This window comes from Pipistrellus hanaki (assembly GCF_964339955.1).
Source record: "Pipistrellus hanaki genome assembly, chromosome: 2".
Classification (NCBI taxonomy): Eukaryota; Metazoa; Chordata; class Mammalia; order Chiroptera; family Vespertilionidae; genus Pipistrellus; species Pipistrellus hanaki.
This window is the reverse complement of record NC_140504.1, coordinates 145,952,855-145,974,905: the sequence shown is the minus strand read 5'-3', so window position 1 is coordinate 145,974,905 and position 22,051 is coordinate 145,952,855. Positions and strand designations below refer to the sequence as shown.

The 22,051-nt window shown below is 35.9% G+C and overlaps 1 protein-coding gene across 1 annotated transcript in view; it reads right to left on the bottom strand.

The window, feature by feature from the left end:
* The window catches only part of ADGRL4 (adhesion G protein-coupled receptor L4), a 113,259-nt gene that overhangs the window by 21,317 nt on the left and 69,891 nt on the right, over positions 1-22,051 (bottom strand). The window contains exons 8-13 of the mRNA XM_084872179.1: positions 20,224-20,340; positions 15,647-15,852; positions 9,143-9,316; positions 7,740-7,943; positions 4,580-4,800; positions 4,384-4,450 (exon numbers count right to left, since the gene is read on the bottom strand). Coding sequence (XP_084728305.1) covers positions 4,384-4,450; positions 4,580-4,800; positions 7,740-7,943; positions 9,143-9,316; positions 15,647-15,852; positions 20,224-20,340 — 989 coding nt within the window. The remainder of the gene's footprint in view (positions 1-4,383; positions 4,451-4,579; positions 4,801-7,739; positions 7,944-9,142; positions 9,317-15,646; positions 15,853-20,223; positions 20,341-22,051) is intronic.

Here is a 22,051-nt window from a genome sequence, read left to right as displayed (position 1 = left end):
GGAGTTGTTTCAGGAGGATATACAAAGTCTGAAAATAGGCAAGGTTCAGCTAGGTGTCTGAGATTTTTATGTATCAGCCTATGGCATTTGGTATATTGGCAAAAAACAAACAATCAGAACTGGATTAAGAAGATAGGCCATAGATTAAGTGTCATGAATGCGAGTTCCAGCTCAGGTAATTACTAGCTGTTGGGTAAAAATATGCATCACTCTATGCCTCGATCTATCTAACTTCAAAATAAAATAAATTGGGTGTGTGTGTCCACATATACACACAGCCATTTTGAGTTGTTCGAATGATTAGAATGAAAGTACTAACACTTGGAGGATATTTACATTAATGCCAGAAATACATTAAGATTTAGCATTAGCGTTCTTATTTTTTTATTAATAGTCCCCATTATCTGAGTTTATTATAGACAGATTGAACAAGTGGGAGAGAATGGCAGCAGAAAGATAGGTTAGAAGACAATTGCAAAAGAAGCAAAAATGAAAAGGTGGGCTTTCGATTAAGAGAGAAAATTTTAAGTTCTAACATCAATATTATCTGTAGACTTAGAACCTTGGACCAATGAGTTAACATTTGAATCAAATCCTATTTTTTGTTAACTATAAAATTGGATAATAATGGGGGTGATTTAAGGAAACTGAGTATTAACATATTAGCTGTGTGTTTCAAAAGCAATTGCTACTCAAAAAATTACACATTTAAAAATTCTGTTAGTAATATTACAATCTTAATAAAGAATAACAAGGGTTTGACTATGAAAATAGAAAAGAAACAGGTACAGGTACATTTATGAAGGTAAAATTTTGATAAATGTTACTTTGACATCTATACAAGGGGAGTGATAAAATATGATTTTTGAATATTTTTAATAACACAGATGATAATTTTGTTTTGTATAATATTGTTTTATTTACAATAGTTACTATTTTTTTTGTGCCCTTTGCTTTTCTTTAAAAGGAAATCTGGCAAGTATACAAGCAGCTTGGTAGACACTTAAGTCCACACCTAGAATCTATTGCATGTGAAGCAGAATCTGCTTCTTTCCCCGTACACAAACAAGCCCCGCCCTCTCAATGAAGCTTTCTTGAATGATTATTATATACCATATTAATCTTTTCCATATCTAATCAGTATCACTTATATTTCATAATATATTTTTATTTATCATTTGTTTTGTTTTCTCCTCATTAATACTAGTGATTTGGGATAATGTATATTTGTTTGTTTTGTTTTCCCATCATATCCACACCACCCAAGTAACATGGTAAACTTAATGATAGGGCTTTACAGCCTTGCCTACTAGAATATTCCCAATCATAGAATGACTATAGAAGCCTGATGCACTAAGATTTGTGCAAGAATGGGCCTTCCTTCCTCTGGCTGCCCGCACCACCTTCGCCTCGCCCAGAGCTGCCTTTCTGCCTTCATTCTCACCCAGAGCTGCCTTTCCACCTTCCCACACTGCCCAGAGTGCTCAGCGCCTGCATATGCAAATTAACCCACCACTTTTTTTGTTGGGTTAATTGGTATGCTTGCTCCTGATTGGCTGGTGGGTGTCATGAAGGTACGGTCAATTTGCATCTTTCTCTTTTATTAGTGTAGGTGATTTTCAAGAAGTAGATATTGTATAGATGATTGTGGAGGCAGCATACTGTTTCTTTATTAGCAAAGCTCAGCTCCTCTGCGTTTGAGGGCTAGAAGGTTCTAATCACCTCTTGGTGATGGAGGAAGCTTCATGGCATCACTTTGGTTTATTTTGGTTCGTATTACTACTGGAGATATTCGCTTATGTGATGACCTCCACTTAGACAGTAAATGTGATTGTCTTGATGTTTATAGTATTTCCTTTATGTCGTGGCTCCTATTCTTCAGGGAAGGGCAGCTACGTCACCATTTAACCTCACCTCTATTCAACCCATTCTTTTAGTTGTACATAACTTCACTTGATCTGGCAACCTTCCGGGCAGCCCTACAGCTTCTCTCCACTTCTCTAACTTTTCTGTGCAGTATGGAACAGTTAATAGCTTTTTGTGTTCCCCGTCATTTTATTCCTGGGCAGGCTATATAATAATCCTATCCTTCCCTGCTGTCAAGGGAAACTCCAGTAAGCATGCAGCTTGCAGGAAACTCCAAATGAAAGCAAGCCTGGTCTTTCTATTCACCTTTGGACCGTTGTCAAGGGACAAAGGTCAAGCTCAGATAAAAAAAAAAAAAATGTGCTCATCATGAAAATTCCAGAGTCACACTAGCATTCCATGTGTGATCAGGGTGATAGTTTTACTACTTCTGATTCCATTTTCTCCAAACCTTTTGAATGTTAGGAGAAAGGGAGCACCTAACTTTCTTCTCACAGGCAGAGAAAACTTTTTCATACAGAATATTATACTCTCCCAAAGGACTCCTAACTCTGAGCCACTATCCTGGCCCTCTCTCCAGTCCTGTTACTGGGCTAGAGGTGCTCCTACAGTCTCTCTGTAAGACCCACGGGAAGCCACCCCACCTGCTGGTGGCTCTTTTCCAAATGCCTGGCACTCAATATTTCTTTTCTTTAATCTTTGGACTGAAAATTGTTTCAGGACTGTGAGAAAAGTGTCACCTAACTTTTTTTGTTATACAGCAGTATAATAGCAGTAGTACTAGTAATAGTAACATAATGAAGAAGAGAAAAAAGAGAATGAAAAAAGCCACTATTAGCACAGAAAGTCAGGAAAAACTGGAGTGAATGAATTCACTTCAATCCAGTGATTATTTAAGGAAGTTCTGCAGTTTTTAAGGATAATACAAATGATAAACAATGTTAGAGTAACACTGAGCTGCCTCATACATTTCTTAAGTAGGTTGGCCCTCTGATTGAAAGGAATAATTACATATTGAAACTGTATGAAAGATAAATTGGTTCATTAATTCCAAAGAAGGACAGTGTGACGTTGTTCATTTAGGTTTCTGGGAAATTTTGCAAGACTCATTTTTAGATAAGCCCATCTAAAGTCTGTGGACTTTACTATAAAACAATATTCAGTTTTTTTCTTTTATATAAGAAAAAGAAAAAAAATTCAGGGAGCACTTCCTCTTATTTACTTTAGATAGGCTGCTATATTTCCTGTTTTCAGTACACTTTCTAACTTTCTACTTTTCATCTAAACTACAAGAATCACTGATCCACAGAACTTTCACTTATATGAAAAAAAATGTCAGAGATAGTCCATTCTGTAGAGAAATTCGGTAAAATTAGACATACAACACAAATTTTCACACAAAATACTCATCTCAGGATTACATATGAAAATATGTGAATGGGACACTATAATACACTAACTGAAATAATTTTTGCTAGAATCTAGTCAATGGTTTCTTTTTATATTACTAGATTTGTTGTTGAAATGGTAAACAATTTTATGTGACAATGAAAAAAATGTAGTGTCTTAATGCATTTTATTTCACCCACGTCATTAAAAAATAACCCTTGATGGAAATTCTCTGCTTTGTATATCAAGTCTTCTCCACTTAGCAGCTTCCTCATAACAATAAAAACACATGGGGAAATAGTGAGAGAAAACATTTTTAAAAAATAGCTAGTTAGTTTATGGTCAAAACATGCGGGACAAAGTTGTCCAAAATATGGTCATAACTCCTCCGCCGACAATTCATTTCATCCTGGAATCTGGCCTGACCTCCAGGATTCATTGATAGACTATTATATTCAAAATGGCTTTGGAAACTTACAGCCCTTAAAATGCTCCTGAGACATATAAAAATATTTTTATTTAGAATGGAACATATTACACCTGCCACCTTTGTAGGTTTGAAACCACTTCCGATAAGAATTAAAAGGCCCTCTTTCTAGCTGAAAAAGGACTATCAGTGTGACTTGTCTGCTCATGAGAAATAGAGGGTTCTTTCCTCAGATGTCGCAATCTAGCGTAAAACCACTTTCATGATAACAGGGTACACAGGATGATAACACTATAAAGATGACAGTCTAATCTTCAAAGTTCACTGATCGTTGATAAAATATAAAGTAACAAACACATGTGAAATGCCATATTATCGGCTGGTTGGAACATTCTAGGTATTGAGGTATGCTAAGATACTACTGATAAGTGGGAAATGTTTTTTTCTATATGTTATACAGAAATACATCCTCCCCCAGAGGGGTAAATGATTGTAAAAGATTTGAATTTAAGATACATATATATTTTTCTTGAAGGGATACAATATATTTAAATGTTAATAAGGGATATACTTAAAGTGCTCAAAATCATTTATCCACCTCAGAATAAGGCCTAATGGCTGAAAAATTTAAGCCCTCTTTATCACTTTAAAAAAAAAACCAAAAAAAAAAAACCTCTAGCTATAATTTTAAATATACGTACAAGGATGATTAGACATGCTGGTCCTATAAAACTCCAAATAAAGTTGTTTTCTGTACTAAGCCAACACCTGAAAAGTAAATAATAGATAAACATCTATGAATGCGATTGTATGTACTTTAACAAAACAAAAATTTCAGTGATATACAAAGCATATTCAGAATTGTATTTCAAATCCTTTAAGATAATCTTAACTTACACTTTGGTGGTGCCATAGTATCTATATCCTAATGATGCTGAAAATCCAACCACCACAGCTGGGCTGAGATAGCCAAAGATATAAAAATTCTTGTGCAGAAATCCCTTGTTGTAGATAACTCCGACAACAATTAGGTAGAGATGGATGCCTTCAATGCACATCCATGCAAAGGCAGCTAAAAAGAAGTAATGCAGCAGACCAGCAATGATCGAACAAAAGAGCTATAAACCAAAAAAAAGAAAAAAGAAAAAGGCACATAAGCAATGTTTGCTTAAACATTACCCTATCACAAAATCTTGACTTTCTCTGTAAACCACTTTTTATAATGCCTGATCCTATCAAAATATTCCTGGCAAGTGTCAGCTTTGTAAGATGTACCACTTACATCTGACCTGAAAGGTCTGGTGCTTCACCAATGTAAATACTCACCAACTCTGTGATAGAATTAAGTTACTCTCTTTGTCCAGAGAGTTAGTTACATACTTAGATAATGTGAAAAATGATAACTTGTGAGTTTACATGTAAGCTATGATATCTTAGTGAATATATTATGATTTAAGTTGATTTCTGTTTTGAAGATGCTTTCACTCTATTTTATTCAGGCTCAACGGATACAAATTATTTCTAACACTATGCTAAACAAGCCACAATATCTTGATTACGAGTCAAACATTGAACTTGTAAAACAAATGATGACATATTTTACAAAATATCCATTGAAGAATCACTTTAAGTTACAAGATTGCCAGGTAAATTTGAGATGATTTCAGTTAAATATTATTTATTAGTAATTACTTCATATTTATTATTGGAGTCAGGCTTATGGAAATAACAAAAGAAGTAGCTACACACTTCCGTGTTAATAGAACGAATACAATCTGTTACAGGAGTGATAACATAATGCATATTTATATATCTACTAGAGGCCCATGCACAGATTCATGCACTGGTGGGGTCTCACAGCCTGGCCTGCGCCTTGTTGCAATCTGGAAATCCTTTGGGGATTTAGTAGTACAGCAGGTGTCCAGGGAGGAGCCTGAGCCTGGGCCAGGAGCCACAGTGCTTCCACTCATCCTGGCCCATTGCACCTGCCGCTGCACAGCTGGGCTCACCAGCTGTTAGCCCAATGTTTGGCATCCATCAGCTGAGAAGTGCTCACACTGACCACCAGGGGGCAGCGCCTACATTGAGTATCTGCCCCCTGGTGGTCAGTGTGCATCATAGCGACCAGCCAAAAGGTTGTCTGGTCATTTGGTCACTGAGGCATATATATATATATATATATATATATATATATATATATATATATATATATATATATATATATTGCATTCATTAAAACAGTATAATTCAAGCATAAATAAGATTGCATACTAAAATACACTGGAGAGTACTATGTAAGGTTGGGAACAGATACCAGTGGTGATGAAAATTTGGGAACCACTTTAGTGAGGGCATGAAATATGAAATATGGCTTGAAAATGGAAAGAATTTGTGAGATAAAATACAATGAAAAAGAAACACTTCATAAGAATAAATATGTAAAGTAGATATATGAAATTGAGAGGTGTCCTGACTACCACTGCAAAACAAACAAATAAACAAACACTAGACATGTCTAATGTATATTATTTAAAATAGATGCTTTGCCACATCTACTTCAGAAGAAAACCTGGATAGCCAATGATTAGTTTAATATTTGAAATATTTCTAGAAACAATGGAGAAATGGAGGCAATTTCATATTCCTTGGCATGACAATGCACTTATCCAGGCTCCCTGCAGGAAGAGCAGCTGGCCCCATGGCTATGACAATGCCCTTCTCCAGTGTCTACCTGCAAGAAGAGCAGCTGCCCTGGGGCTCCTAGGAAAACCATTGCTGTGCCTATGTGGCCCTTGGGCTGCTGCCATTCTCTGACCTGACACTGCAGGCTTTTAAGATGGTCCTGTTTTCTGAGAGACAGAGGATTCTTTGTCATGTAACTTTGGCTCAAGGTCTTCTGAAAGGAGTCCTGAACAACCATGTTGAACTTTCTTTAGAATGTACTGCTGGGTATGGGACACAACTAAATAAAGGAAACTGAAATTCATTTCTAGCATTAAATTACTAGATAAGTTGTTGAAGAAGAAGAAGAAGAAGAAGAAAAAGAAATAGGAAGAAGAAGAAGAAGAAGAAGAAGAAGAAGAAGAAGAAGAAGAAGAAGAAGGAGGAGGAGGAGGAGGAGGAGGAGGAGGAGGAGGAGGAGGAGGAGGAGGAGGAGGAGGAGGAGGAGGAGGAGAAGGAGAAGGAGAAGGAGAAGGAGGAGAAGGAGAAGAAGGAGAAGAAGAAGAAAAAGAAGAAGAAGAAGAAGAAGAAGAAGAAGAAGAAGAAGAAGAAGAAGAAGAAGAAGAAGAAGAAAAAGAAGAAGAAGAAGAAGAAAAAGAAGAAGAAGAAGAAGAAGAAGAAGAACAACAACAACAACAACAACAACAACAACAACTACAACAACAACAACAACTACAACAACAACAACAACAACAACAACTGCACTGCTGGGTAAAAGGCTTCTACCCACCCCTCTTGCTTTCCTTTCTTCTTCATTTGGGATCAGACTTGTATCTTAGTCTGATGGCTCTCCAAGTCTTTCTCTTATTTTCTTTCATAGTCATTTCGTCTAATAAAAGCATTGCATGTTTAATGTCTGTTTCAAGGAGGACCCAGACTAAACACAATATGGAAAATTATTTTATAAGGCCCTCAGTTAATAATGGTGAAAATGGGTAGTGGGTAATTAAGCGTAGTAACTAGGTAGATCCGATATATCATATTTTAATCTATGAATCGTTGCTGCTTTTATGTTCAGTCCTTATATTAAGATAAATTTTATTTCCAGTTCTCTCCTCCTGCCTTTGTTTAATGCCCATGTAAAATCAAAATATTTTTGCGAAGTTTTCATTTGCCTCAATAGTTCCTCATAATGAAGGACATTTTAGTTAATGGAATTGATAGGCAAATTGCTTAGATACGTTAGCATCATTAAACTTAGAAAAGGCTTAAGAACAAAGTATATATGGTGTTTCCACACTAAACCCTTAATTATAAGTCATATTTCTATGACATAAATACTTAGGAAACTACACATTTAGAAAATAAAAATAGAGAGTAAAGGAGATCTACATACCTTATTAGAATTTGTATTGATCCCAACCAGAAAAACAAGTTCAGCAAGGAATAAGTTACAGCAGAGATTTTTGTGAATTGTTGTCCTGGTGCTCTGAATTTCACTAAAGAACCAGAAGGTAAAAATGCATATGGACAGGCAAATCAGAGAAATAATTATTCCTAGTTGAGTGATCCTTGTAAGAATATTATAATCTTTGATACCCTAAGGGAAAATAATAATAAAACTGTTAAGAGAATAACTCAGTAGCTTGTCAAAGGAACTATACCATATAATGAACTTTCATTTTTGGTGAAACATTAATCAAAATATCCATAAACTGTAAAAATACACATGTGCATTTAGATGACTTGAAAATGCTCAGTATTCAGAGGAATGTGCTATAAATCATGAGGCACTTTAACAGTTCTATAATTAGTGAATTTTTTTCTAGGCATAGTATATATATTAGTATATGGTTTAATACTGTTATAATCATCAGTTTCATGATATTAGAATAGTAATTCATTATTGTAATGTGAACATGGTTAATTTAAACAGATTTATCAGTGTTAAGACCAATTCTTATTTCTATGCAGCAATTCATCTAAAACACATTAACAAAGGTATTAGAAATGCTGAACATATAGTGTCGAATAAGTGTAGTTGAGAGATTTTGAAATGAGTAAGTTTGGTTTTATTATAACTAGATAAGTATTAATATTTTATATACAGAATAGAAGTTTCTTTACTTATTTAACATTCAAGAAAATAAAGCATCTTTATGACTGGTATTACGGTTAGGAAGATTTATTTTGTATATGTTTATGTGAAAATGACTAAGATTATCAAACAGACATATAAAATAAATATTATATAACATAAATGCAAGATATTACTGATGTAACATACACATTCTAAAGCTATTCACCTTAGAGAGATTTTTCATGTTTCAAAATCTTGTGAGATTCTATTAAAACATGGTATTAGCTATGAATGTATGAATGTGCTAATTCTTATTGACCAGGTATCAAATATTTTTTACTAAATTTTATTTTAGGAATAAACTTTAGATACAAAGCCAAAAATCCTTGAACTCCAGTATACTTCAGAATGTATAAGTGGCCTTTAAAGGGACAATTGAAAACAAAGAGTCAATGCATTACTATTAGTACACAATCTACTACATATTTATAGACCAGGTAAGTCCTAGACTAAAAATAAGCTAAAATTCAGTCTAGATATGTCATAGAAGGCAGGTGAGAAAAACAGAAACAAAGACTATAAAAAGATAATGTTGGAATTTCATCCATTAATGAAATATGTTATTTACACCCAAAGAAAAAAGATATATAATTATTCTCTGAAATGACATAAAAAGAACACATGGTGACTTATAAATATGAAGTAGGAAATTGCCTTACAATGGAAGTACCAGAAGACATCAAAATGGCAAAATGTGTCAGATGATTACAGCTGCAAGAAGTGTGGGTCTCATTGGAGTACGTTAGCTCACAGCCCTCTAAGGACCAGCTGCCATTCATGGTGTCAGGGGAGTAGTTCCAAAATGCACATTGACTCCTGTACTTATCTGTGGTCTGAAAAAGAGACATTTTACTGATGGAAAAAAGAGAAAAAGTTACACGTATGGCATCACTTTGAAATCTTTAAAATACCAATATATCCTATCTAATAAAAGAGTAATATGCAAATTGACCATACCTCCACAAGTCACACCTACAAGCCAATCAGGAACAAATATGCAAATAAACCCAACCAAGATGACTGAGGCCACGGAGAGCAAGAGGGAGGCTTGGGTTTTTCTAGAGATGGAGGAAGCCAAGCTTTCCGCCTGCCCTTGCTGGCCTAGGCCTCCGCTTAAGGCTACAAAGTGTCAATTATAGAAGGTAAATAAATCCCAACAGAAATGGTTGCCACCACAGAGCAAGAAGAAGGCTTGCAAACTGAAAAATCCCAGGTTCAATTCCAGTCAAGGGTATATACCTTGGTTTCAGGCACATCCCCAGTGGAGGGTGTGCAGGAGGCAGCTGATCGATGTTTCTCTCTCATCAATGTTTCTAACTCTCTGTCCCTCTCCCTTCCTCTATGTGCAGGAGGGTGTGCAGGAGGCAGCTGATCGATGTTTCTCTCTCATCAATGTTTCTAACTCTCTGTCCCTCTCCCTTCCTACTTCAGGCTACAAAGTTTCAATCGTAGATAATAAATAAATCCCAGATACCAGGGCCTCTGCTTGGGTCACTAGGTGGCATGTCCAGCCTGCAAACCACCACAGGCCCCTCATCCAGGCCATCCCACATCCCAAGGAAACCCCCACCCTGAGGTGGGACACCCTTTAGGGTAAACCAGCTGGCTCCCACCCAATGCACTAGGCCTCTATTCTATTTAATAAAAGAGTAATATGCAGATTGACCATCACTCCAACACAAGATGGCTGCCCCCATGTGGTCAAAGATCCTGCCCCCATGTGTACACAATATGGCCACCACAAGATGGCCTGTTGGGAGGGACCATGCCTGCAAAGGAGGGAAATTGGGGGTGACCAGGCCTGCAGGGGAGAGCAGTTGGGAGAGACCAGGCCTGTAGGGGAGGGCAGTTAGAGGTGACTAGGCCTGCAAGGGAGGGCAGTTAGGGACAAATAATAGGCTGGCAGGAGAGCACTTAGGTATCAATCAGGCTGGCAGGGGAGTGGTTACGGGTGATCAGGCTGGCAGGCAGAAGCAGTTAGGGGCAATCAGGAAGACAGGCAGGTGAGCAGTTGGGAACCAGCAGTCCTGGATTTTGAAAGGGATGTCCGACTGTCTGTTTAACAGGCAGTTGGGCATCCCTCAAGGGGTTCCAGATTGGAGAGGGTGCAAGCTGTGCTGAGGGACATCCCCTTCCCCACATGTGCACGAATTTCATGCACCAGGCCTCTAATTTTATAAATTTGCATATCAATATAACAAACTATGTCTAAAAATTTAAGCATAAGTCAATGAATGAAGGATGCTTTTATATGGGAAAATTGAAGTTAACATTGCAACAATGCCATATTTTATCAACTTTGTGTCACAATATTGTTGTGAAAATGATTTATTATCAAATTAGATCAGGTATGTATCCTTTAGAAGAGTGCATAACACTCATAATTATATGATATTTATACAATACATATTAATTGTTGACCTGGGTACTAAAAACACAACACTGAACAAACAGAAAAATTATTTGCATTGTTGACCTTACATTCTCATGAGGAGATGAGAAATGGTTAAACAAGAAAAATAAACCAGGGAAAGGAGATAGAAAGTAGTATGGAATTTTATGTGAGGAGGCCTCTCTGAGGAGATTATATCTAAGTGAATACCTTAATGTAATGAGAGCATGAGCTCTGAGACTGGGGAAGAAAAGGTTCCAGAGACTTGAAATGGAAAATGAGAAAGCTATGAAGTGAGACTGAACAGGGACTTTTCCAGACACATGTTGAAATCAGTGCAGTTAGTGCATAATGAATGAAATAAAGAGTAGTAAAGCCCTGCTTAGGTGGCTCATTTGGTTGGAACACTGTCTCATACACCAAAATATTGTGGATTTGATTCCCATTCAGGGCACATACCTAGGTTGTGGGTTCGATGCCCAGTTGAGGCGCTATGAGAGATAACTGATCAATGTTTCTCATATCAATTTTTTTTCCTTTCTTTCTCCCTTCATCTATCTCTAAAAATTAATAAGCATATCCTCAGGTGAGGATAAAAAAAAATAAAGAGCTGTGTTGCCAAACCAGTTTGGCTCACTGGATAGAGCATTGGCCTGCAAACTGAAAAATCCCAGGTTCAATTCCAGTCAAGGGTATATACCTTGGTTTCAGGCACATCCCCAGTGGAGGGTGTGCAGGAGGCAGCTGATCGATGTTTCTCTCTCATCAATGTTTCTAACTCTCTGTCCCTCTCCCTTCCTCTATGTAAAACAATCAATAAAATAAAATGAAATAAAGAGCTGTGAAGACAAGAACAGAGATAGACAGGGGCTTATCCCATAGACTACAAGACGGTTGGTCAATAAATAGTAAGTCTCTTTATGATATGTATATTAAGAAATCGTAACACAATACTAATGAACTATAAGTTTTAATAATTATTTATTAATAGAATGGTTAATACCCTAATCTTGTATCTTGTAGAAATAAAAACCACTTTTCTACATTAATAAAAGAGAAATACACAAATTGACTGTAACTCCGCAACACCCATCAGCCAATCAGGAGTGAGTATGCAATTAATCCAACAAAAATGGTGGGTTAATTTGCATATGCAGGTGCAGAGTGGCTGGGCGGGCCTCCTGGTATGAGCAGGAGAGTGAGGGATAGAAGGAGCTACAGGAGAGTGGTATTCCAGCTGGGAGCGAGGACTTGCAGGCTCCCAGGTAGCCTGGAGTGAAGCCAGGGGAAGGAAGGCATATTCTTGCACGAATCTTTGTGCAATGTGCCCCTAGTCCTATAATAATAAAAGGCTAATAGGCAAATTAACCAAATGGTGGAACGACTGGTCTCTATGATGTGCACTAACCACCAGGGACAGATGTTTAATGCAGGAGCTGCCCCCTGGTGGTCAGTGTGCTTGTCCTGTTCAGTCAGAAGCCAGGCTCACAGCTGGCATGCATAACAGAGGTTGTGGGAGCCTCTCCCACCTCCACAGCAGTGCTAAGGCTGTCTGATTGACATCCCTAGTGGCGGGCCTAAGCCATCAGTTGGACATCCCCCAAGGGCTCTCAGAGTGTGAGAGGGTACAGGCCAGGCTGAGGGACCTCCACTCCCCTGAGTGCATGAGTTTTGTGCACTGGGCCTCTAGTAACTATATAACAGTTTGCAGTTTAACTAGGTCACATGTGTCAAACACAAGGCCCGTGGGCCAAATCCAGCCCGCCAGGCCTTGCAATGTGGCCCGCACCGCGCTGTCATCACTGCACTCCGCTGTCAGTTTATGACATTGTCAGTTTATGACTGTTCAGTAAACCATTCGGCCTGCGATTTAGGCTGGATTTTAGATTTTGGCCCCTTCTCTGATTGAGTTCGATACCCCTAAACCAGGTGCTTTCTCACGTACTTTAATTTTATCCTTAAGAGTCTTGTGAGGTAGGTATTGTGTTAAAAGGCCTAGAGGTATCAAACAATATATTCAAGACTGACCATTAATATGTGGAATAAGACAGAATCATGCCTAAAACTTAAGACAACTATTTACGAAGGAAAATATTAGTTGAGTATCAAATAGGTTGCAAAGCCAGAAATTCTTAGTTAAAAAGATAAAGCATCTGCCCTCAGAGTGATAGAAACTGAGATGGACTTTAACAAAATCATACTAAACCCAACACCAGGATGATAGTGAAAGGCATGTTCAGGCCAAAGAACAAACTATCTAGATAAGATCAAGATTACAGAGGCTGAGGAAAAATGTCTCTAGGATATCAAATTAGCTGGTTGGTAATCTTACATATTTGAATGTTTTGTGATGAGATATATAGTACTGTCACAAAGTTTGGGTACAACTTAGTTGTGGTTAAATAGAAATCTAAGCCAGTTAAATTAGAGAAATGTACTAATACCTGAGAGATGTTTCATGCTCATGATTAGGTTGTGAATAATACAAACTAAATTATGATAATATACACATTAAAAAGTGATTTAACCTAAAATTTGATCTAAGCATAAGAGTATGGATAATTGTGGGAGAATGTGTATCATAGGGGGAATTGTGTGCCAGAAAACAAAATCCAAGTTATCGATAGATCAAAGTCAATTGATAATACGTTTTTTAGAAACTTAAAATAAGAGGTGTTACTGAGTTTGGGTGAAGTAGATACAGAGCCACTTAGAGTGTGGTCCCTTTTTGGTAGGAAGCCAGAAACTTTAGCCAATTTTTGGTGGAGACACTGGCAACAACATGGAGATATCCAGGGAAGAATAAATCATGAATGAAGTATAATTTCTTGAGAGGAGCTATGGGAAGGTTTCAGAGAACAGCACTGGACAGAAAAATATTATAACTGCTGAAATCACAGATTATAAAGGAGGACTATTGGAATAAAAGTTATTTCTACAAGTTGGTTATTGAGTGACCACAAGTAAGTTATTTAATCTCTCAGAGTTTCAGTTTCTTATTCACAAATTGGAGATAATAGTACATATCTCACAGGACTATTGTAAGAATTAACTGAGTTATTTAAAAAGTAACTTAGAATAAGGATAATATTTTTATGACAACTATTACTAATATTCCTCTGAAGCAACAAAGAAGTAAATACTAACTAGAGGCCCAGTGCATGAAATTCATGCATGGGTAGGGTCCCTAGGCCTAGCCAGCAATTAGGACCCATCAGGCCCCCCACCTCCTCCTTCTCTCACTCCCTCAGTGTCCCCTCCCCAATCCCCCCCACTGGTCACCTCCCATGTTTTATGCTGCCCCCTGGTGGTCAGAACACATCATAGCAAGCAATCAAAATCCCCATCTCCCATTTGATCTCTCAAGGACACACTTTGAATATTAGCCTTTTATATATATAAATTATATATATAGATTGGTAAAGTTGTGAGTAAACTTTCAGGGAATCAGGAAACTGAAGGTGCTATGCATAACTTGTACTTTCTTAGAAAAAAATAGGATCAACATTTTATTATTAGATACAAGGAACCATGGATAGGTAGGTGTGTGGTCAGAGAAAAGTGATGAAATTTCATTATGATAATTACTTTGAGATACTTTTGATCAGAGTGGCAAATTAGAACGATAAAATGTTTCCATTAATTATAATGGAGAATTTTTGTTGAAATGTGTGATGTGTTTTGTTGCTGTGCCAAAGAGATTGAAGTAGGTTGTCCCATCTTTTCACCTGCCAAAACATTTCTCCAACAAAACTATAGAGAAAACGTCAGACTATTTAAAAGAATAGTGTTTGGTTGTTTGGTTTCTGGTGTCAAAAGGGTTGTTTGCATTTAGCATCTAAAAATATCTGCTCAGTTTCTGTTCATACAACATTTCACACCTTTTATTTCCCTCAATATAATGCCACCAATGTTTAGGTATGAGCTATTTTCTTGCACTTTCCAATACTTAGTTTCTCTCCTTATTGGATGTCTTTATTTATAGTGACACATTTTTATTGTGGGCAAGCATATATGTTCTTTTAGTCTTTTCCCTCTCCCATAGACATGTCAGTGGAATTGGCCAACTTCAAGGCTCTTCAAATGGATATTAGTGGTCCTTTAATCATGTTCCAGGGCTGAAATTTTACTGAAAGCTCAAAAACTATAAAAAAGCAGCAAACAGCCTATGACTTTGGGTTTCCTGATTCATTTTAATTATATAAAAATACTAGGTAGTTGGTTATTTCTAATCATTTTTTATTGTGTCGTATCAATTATACCAATATGAATTCAAAAAAAAGATTTAGAATAACAATAACAGAGTAAAAAGGTCTCAGCCAAATTCGTTTTGAAATATTAAAAACTTCATTTGATTTTGTTCTAATCAGTACTATATCTGCACAAACATTATTTTAAATGATAATTACCAACCAAACATTACTTAAACAAGTAATATTCATGTCTTTGACAGTGTTATATTTTTATAATTCATTCCCTCAAGGTACAGAGACTTCCCAAAATGAATATGTCTTTAAAACTTAAACTAAAATATAGCTTAAATTTGGAGAATCAAATATGTTAGTTTTTTTGGGGTATTTATTAGACAGTTAAAGAACATTGAAAGTATAAAAATATATAGAAAGTTAGTTGTAACCACTTTACACATTTAATTTTGAATCTATATTTTTATACTCAAGAACTCACATATAATTAAAATGACACAATATAGATGTCCACTTCTTTGAATGTTTCACAATTACAATCAATAGTCACCAGCAAAACAACTTACCTTTATATGACTTAATGTAAATGTTATTTTATCAAGTTCATACAATGTGGGGGGGTTTGAGCTAATTGAGACGGAAATTATTGAAGAGATGACTCTTTGCTCCTCTTCAGAATGATCATAACTTTGAGGTTCCAATAAGAAGTTGTCAGATGATGAAAACAAGGGACCGATACTCTTATAATATAAAAATGCAACTGCAACATTGCCTGTAAATCAAATGAGTGTATTTGGTGAAATTTTTATAAAACAAAAACATTTTTAAGCTGTTAAAATAAACATAATTGAACATTTTTTTTACCCTAGGAGAAATAAAAAAACATACCCAGATAATGAAATGTGAATCATTATTAAGTTCATGCCTGCATCACCAAACCATATTAATACATATTATCTCACCTCTGTGTCTCAGAAACTGATTACAGATAATAACATCTCTTCTGCACAAACTATATTTAAGAAAAAAATAGTCCTAAATAAATTTACATTCCAGTCCTAAGAATCAAGGTGTGAAGAATATTCACTCAAAAGATAAATTTTTAAGTTATTACTTTGCTGTGTAAATATGTGAGTTAGAAAGTGATTGGGAGAGAATTATCAGAGATGTATAGTATTAAGAAAGTTTCTAATTAAAAGTTGTAAGAGTTCAACTTCATACTTACTAAAATTTCTTCTATTTAATATTGATGACATATAGTCATGCAGTCTTAAGATTGGACATTTATTGTTTTTCAAAGTAGCCATTGACCAGCACCTTGTGATGCCCCTCAAATAGAGTGCATCAACATATGACCCAATACTAGATATGTAACCTGATCATTACAGACTATCATGTGACTATTTTCCCTTTAGCATAGACACTACACCTCTATTAATGGAACTCAAATTGCCCTGGTTTTTGTAGCAGTTTATTATTGCTGATTTTAAATATGAACAACTCAATATCTAGATCTAGTATATTTCAAACTTCTTGTTTCAACTTAGATAATATTATGTCGTTATTTGTTATACAGAAATATGAAAGCTACGTATAGAACATTATAGTCAGACATTTCTGTTAGAATCAGAAATTCCACTTTCAGTCACTGCTCCTACTTGATAAAGTAACTAACTGCTTCAAACTTTAGCTTTATCATTCTTAAAATGATGGCAGTAATATAATAGCTACTTATTAAGATAAGGCGGAGACCAAATGAAGTAATACATGTGAGAGTCTTCAGTAAAATTTAATATACTATATTATTATGATTATTGTTATACTTATTAACTAGAGACATTATATGTTTATATATTTGTGCAACATACCATAGGAAAAAACTCTACTATATTCATTAGCTCCTTTATACTTGTGACACCTTTATACTTTAGAAATCATAAATTAATTATAAATACAAATGTTAATAAATCATAAAAACAAAGGATATTATACAAATTTTGAACTTTCCACATCACAATATCATACTATTAAATAATACTTTTTGGATATGGTTATGTGAGCGAGAAGCTGCCAAAGTATATTGCCATTCATCTTTTTTATTTTAATCTAAAAGTACCATAAGCGACATTGATAACCTTGCTGAAATTCAGATACATTACATATTTTTTTGAACTGCCAGCCTAGAAAAGTGTGTGTGTGTGCATATATATATATATATATATATGTGTGTGTGTGTGTATATATATATATATATATATATATATATGAAATGATGTTAATAAAACATGATTGGGCTAGTGAAATAATAATAACTCAAAGAGATGATAAGTAACCCAGCCTTTTTGATGGATAGACTAGAGCCGGAAGTGGGACCTGAAAACCTTTTAGGTCAACCTAACTTAGTTCAGTTAATAAACCAGTTCATGCTACAGTGAGTAGATATAGTAGAAGATGGTTCAAAAACGAATGAAGCACCAAAAATATAAGATGGATTTTTATAATCTACTAGAGATTTGTGCTCTTGGGGTGGTGGTGGTGTAGGGTCCCTCAGCCTGGCCTGCACCCTCTTGCAGTCTGGGAGCTTTTGGGGGATGTCTACCAGCCAGCTTACTGGTAAACCTGCTCTCCAGAGGATGGGACCTAAACTGGCAGTCAGACATCCCTCTGACAGCCTAGAAGCTCTCAGGGGATGTCCAACTGATAGCTTAGGCCCGTCAGTCGGACATCCTTAGAGCTGCCGAGGAGGCAGGGGAGGCTCCCTCCACCACTGCTGCATGCAGCAGTCAGCCAGGCTTGTGGCTGAGTGGAGCGGAGCTCCCCCTGTAGGAGCTCATTGACCACAGGGGTGGGAGGCAGGTCCTACATTGAGTGTATGCCCTCTGGTGGTCAATTCATGTACAGCAACCAGTTGTTCTGTTGTTAGGGTCAATTTGCATATTACCCCTTTTATTATATAGGATGGTTATAACAGAGAACAAATGTGTTATTGTATACTAAGTGTACCAGTTAATAATGCAGATTTTGTAATCAAAGAGGTCACAATAATTTCAAGAGAAACATCAAAAGTGCTTCATTCAAGTAATGTCCATTATTAGCTACACATTTCCCTATCTTTAGGTAATTTGTGGATAACGTCCCAATAGAACTTTTCTTGTTTTGAGGCAAACCATTCAGAGACCCAATTTTCCACTTCTTCGTACGTTTTGAAGTGCTGCTCAGAAAGTGTGTGCCATTGATCAGAACAAGTGATCATCTGAAGGAGCAATGTCTGTTGAATACAGCAATTGGGTTAATACTTCCCAGGCAAAATCTTTTAACATGTCTTTAACTGGTTTTGAAGTGTGTCACGATGCATTATCATGAAACAAAATTACTTTGCTGTGTCTTCTAGAACATTCTGGTCATTTCACAATCAAAGCGTTGTTCAAATTGATTATTTGTTCTCAGTAGTGATCAGTATTGATGGTTTTACCTGGTTTTAGAAGCTCATAATACACCACACCTTTCTGATCCCACCAAACACAGAGCATTGTCTTCTTTCTGAAGTGATTTGGCTTTGCAGTCAATGTTGATGGTTGACCTGGATCAACCCATAATGATTTTGTACATTTAGGATTCTCAAAATAAATCCACTTTTCATCGCCAGTCACAATTCGATGCAAAAAATCTTCCATGCTGTTGAAGCAACATTTTACTGATGACTTTTCAGTTTTCTGTTAGTCTTTTGTTCACTTGATGTGGCACTCATTTTCCTTCCTTTAAAATCTTTCCCATCGCTTGTAAATTATAGGAAATTATTCGCTAAGTAACATTTAATCTTTCTGCAAGATGTTTTTGAGTTTGACACACATCTTCATCCAATAATGCTTCTAATTATTGGTCTTCAAACTTTTTCGGTTGACTTGGAACATTCTCTTCTTTTACATTGAAATCATAACTTTTAAAGCATTTAAATCAGCATTCACAAGTATCTTGAGATGGAGCATGTTCACAATAAACTTCCTGAAGTATTCAGCAGCACTTTTCTTCAAAATAAAGTAATGAATTAAAACTTCCTGCAAATGCTCTTTTATTTTGGCACGAAATTCAACATTTTTAAGTGTAAAACTATCTCTGATGTTAACACCTTCAGCAAATTCGACATATAAAGTTCTGAAGATTGTTGTGAATACAACAAAAGAGCATACATATCGAATCACATATATAACAACATATGTGTAACTCCTTCTATTGAAAAAAATCCGCATTATTAACTGGTGCACCTAGTATATTTTTCATATTTATTTATGACCACCCCATAGATTCTTGAGAAAATATTATAGTTCATGTTTTGTAGGTAATATCTTTTGAAGAACAACCACAAGTGTTTTGCTATTGGCAGATATTTTTTTCTAAGTGCATTGCACTTAGAGAGCAGGTAAATGGTTAACTTAAAATAGCAGCTGATAGGTTGTCTGTGGTTAAGGGGCAAGGAAAAGCTGGCGAGGACTGAATTCTTCAAATCCCTTTCTTCTATTGCTGGTTCCCTACTATCTGTTAATATGCCTAGAGACAAATCTATTAAATGTTGTGGGAAATAAGGATTTAGGTTAGATAATTATTAAGTTACATTCTAGTCTAGCATTCTGTGATTCTATTCCTTAAGAAATAATGCCTTTAGTTCAGTTGAAGACTAAGCAATGATAAGTGGAGAAAAAAGGTCCAAGTTTAAAAATAACTTTCTGTATTTTTGAACATTATTTGCCTTCCTTACACAATCACAAATTGAGTCTCACAATAAGGAATATAAAGTATTACTGAAGAAGAAATATTAAAAATTGTATGCAAATTATAACATTTATTGACTGCTGTAAACCAAGTAATAGAATCACATTTTTAAAATATTTTCATTAGAATCTCAATATCAGACAGTTACAGAGGTTGGAAGTAAGACAAAAAGGGTGTGGATATTGTCAGCTAACAGTCTTCCCAGGTGTTTATATCTGAATTAAAATCTTAAGTACAAATATGAAAATTCTGTTTTTAAACATCAAATGCCTATAGAAAAACCACACATGTTATATGTACACATGATATCATCAAATCCATGATAAGTATTTATTGCAAATCACTGTCATTGTATATATGATTATCAAAGTCCTACCGTCTGTATCATCTGCAGTTTTTCTCTTTGGAAATATCTTTATATAATCTCCATCCACATTCATATTGGGATGAATATATTTCATGTGATGTGAATCAAAGAAGAAAGTTTTGAGAGCTGAAACAAAAGCACAAAAGTCATAAATTTTCTAAAATTAGTTTAATCAATATTTAGTTAGATACAATTTCAACCATTGTTATTATATTTCAACTTCTTATTTATGACAGATGGAATGAACCTGTTCTGGACATTATAATTTATCTGATTCAATGTTGTTGTTTTTTTAAATTTACTATAATGCTCATAGTTTAAATATACCGTTATTAAAAAAAATAAAAGATAAAACATATATGAATACAGGGAAGCTATCTATACTAATAAAAAGGTAATATGCTAATTAGACCAGGCGTCTTCTGGTCATTCTTTCTGACAAAGCCATGGTGGTAGGGGCTGAGACGAGGCAGTTAGGGGTGACCAGGCCTCCAGGGGAGACCAGTTAGGGGGTAATCAGGCTGGCAGGCAGGTGGGGCAGTTAGGAGTGATCAGGCAGGCAGGCAAGTAAGCAGTTAGAAGCCAGCTGTCCTGGATCAGCAGTCGGACATCCCCCAGCAGTTGGACATCCTAAACCAGCAGTCGGACATCCCCCCAGGGGTCCCAGATTGGAGATGGTGCAGGCTGGACTGAGGGACTGCCCCCTCTCCCCCAATGCACAAAATTTCATGCACCGGGCCTCTAGTATATCATAATTACCAAAGCAAAGAATAAGAATTATAATATCTTAGAACAGTGTTTCTCAACCTTTCTAATGACACACCCCTTTAATACAGTTCCTCATGTTGTGGTGACCACCAACCTTAAAATTATTTTTGTTGCTACTTCATAACTGTAATTTTGCTACTGTTAATGAATTGTAGTGTAAATATCTGTGTTTTCCGATGGTCTTAGGTGACCCTGCTAGCGGTTCTCAACTGTAGAGCCTAGGAGGAACTGTATTAAAGGGTCCTGGCATTAGAGAGGCTGAGAAGCACTGTCATAGAGGATGGTATTATAATATACAATATGAAGAGGGATCTAACTAAATTCCTGTAGGATACTTTTCTTAATGGGTGTATTTTCACCTTTTTCATGCAGGATCATCATAGAAATATTTTCTCCTATGTATTAGTCACAGTGGTTGCTACTTTAATTTTGAGTAAATGATGAACCTTGATGAGATAATGATTTTTATTGTATATCTACTGTTGCACAGCAGGAGGTCACCCACAATATATAGTAGACATGTACTCTTGTTTCCTCTGAAATATGTTATCAGCATCTTCAATTTGATCCAAAATTTCTAATGTTTTAAGTATAAGACTGCATGAAGCAGGAAACATTCTAATATACTATATTGATTGCTTTAAAGTTATCAAAAGACAAAATATTTCTAAAAATAAATTTAAAAATACTACATCCAGGGAATCTCTCTGTTACTATTAGGTCAAGGTAGATCCTAACAGTCATGAGATTAAGAACTCAGAATGGCAAGGGAGTAATATGCTTTGTGCATTTAAATGCTCAGTAGTTCAGGAATAGGAAAAGGTGAAGATTGTGGGAATAAGGCAGTGCTCATGTATTCATCCCTTTTTACTCGTCCTTTATGCATGTCATTCTTATAACATGCATCACCATTTCTTTCTGCATTGATATGAAAAAAATGCCTATTTAATCAACAGTATCCTATATAATAAAAGAGTAACATGCTAAGTGTCTGACTGATCAGTTGACAGTTTGGTCAACCACTCAACCAGTCATTATAACACACACTGACCACCAGGGGGTCGATGCT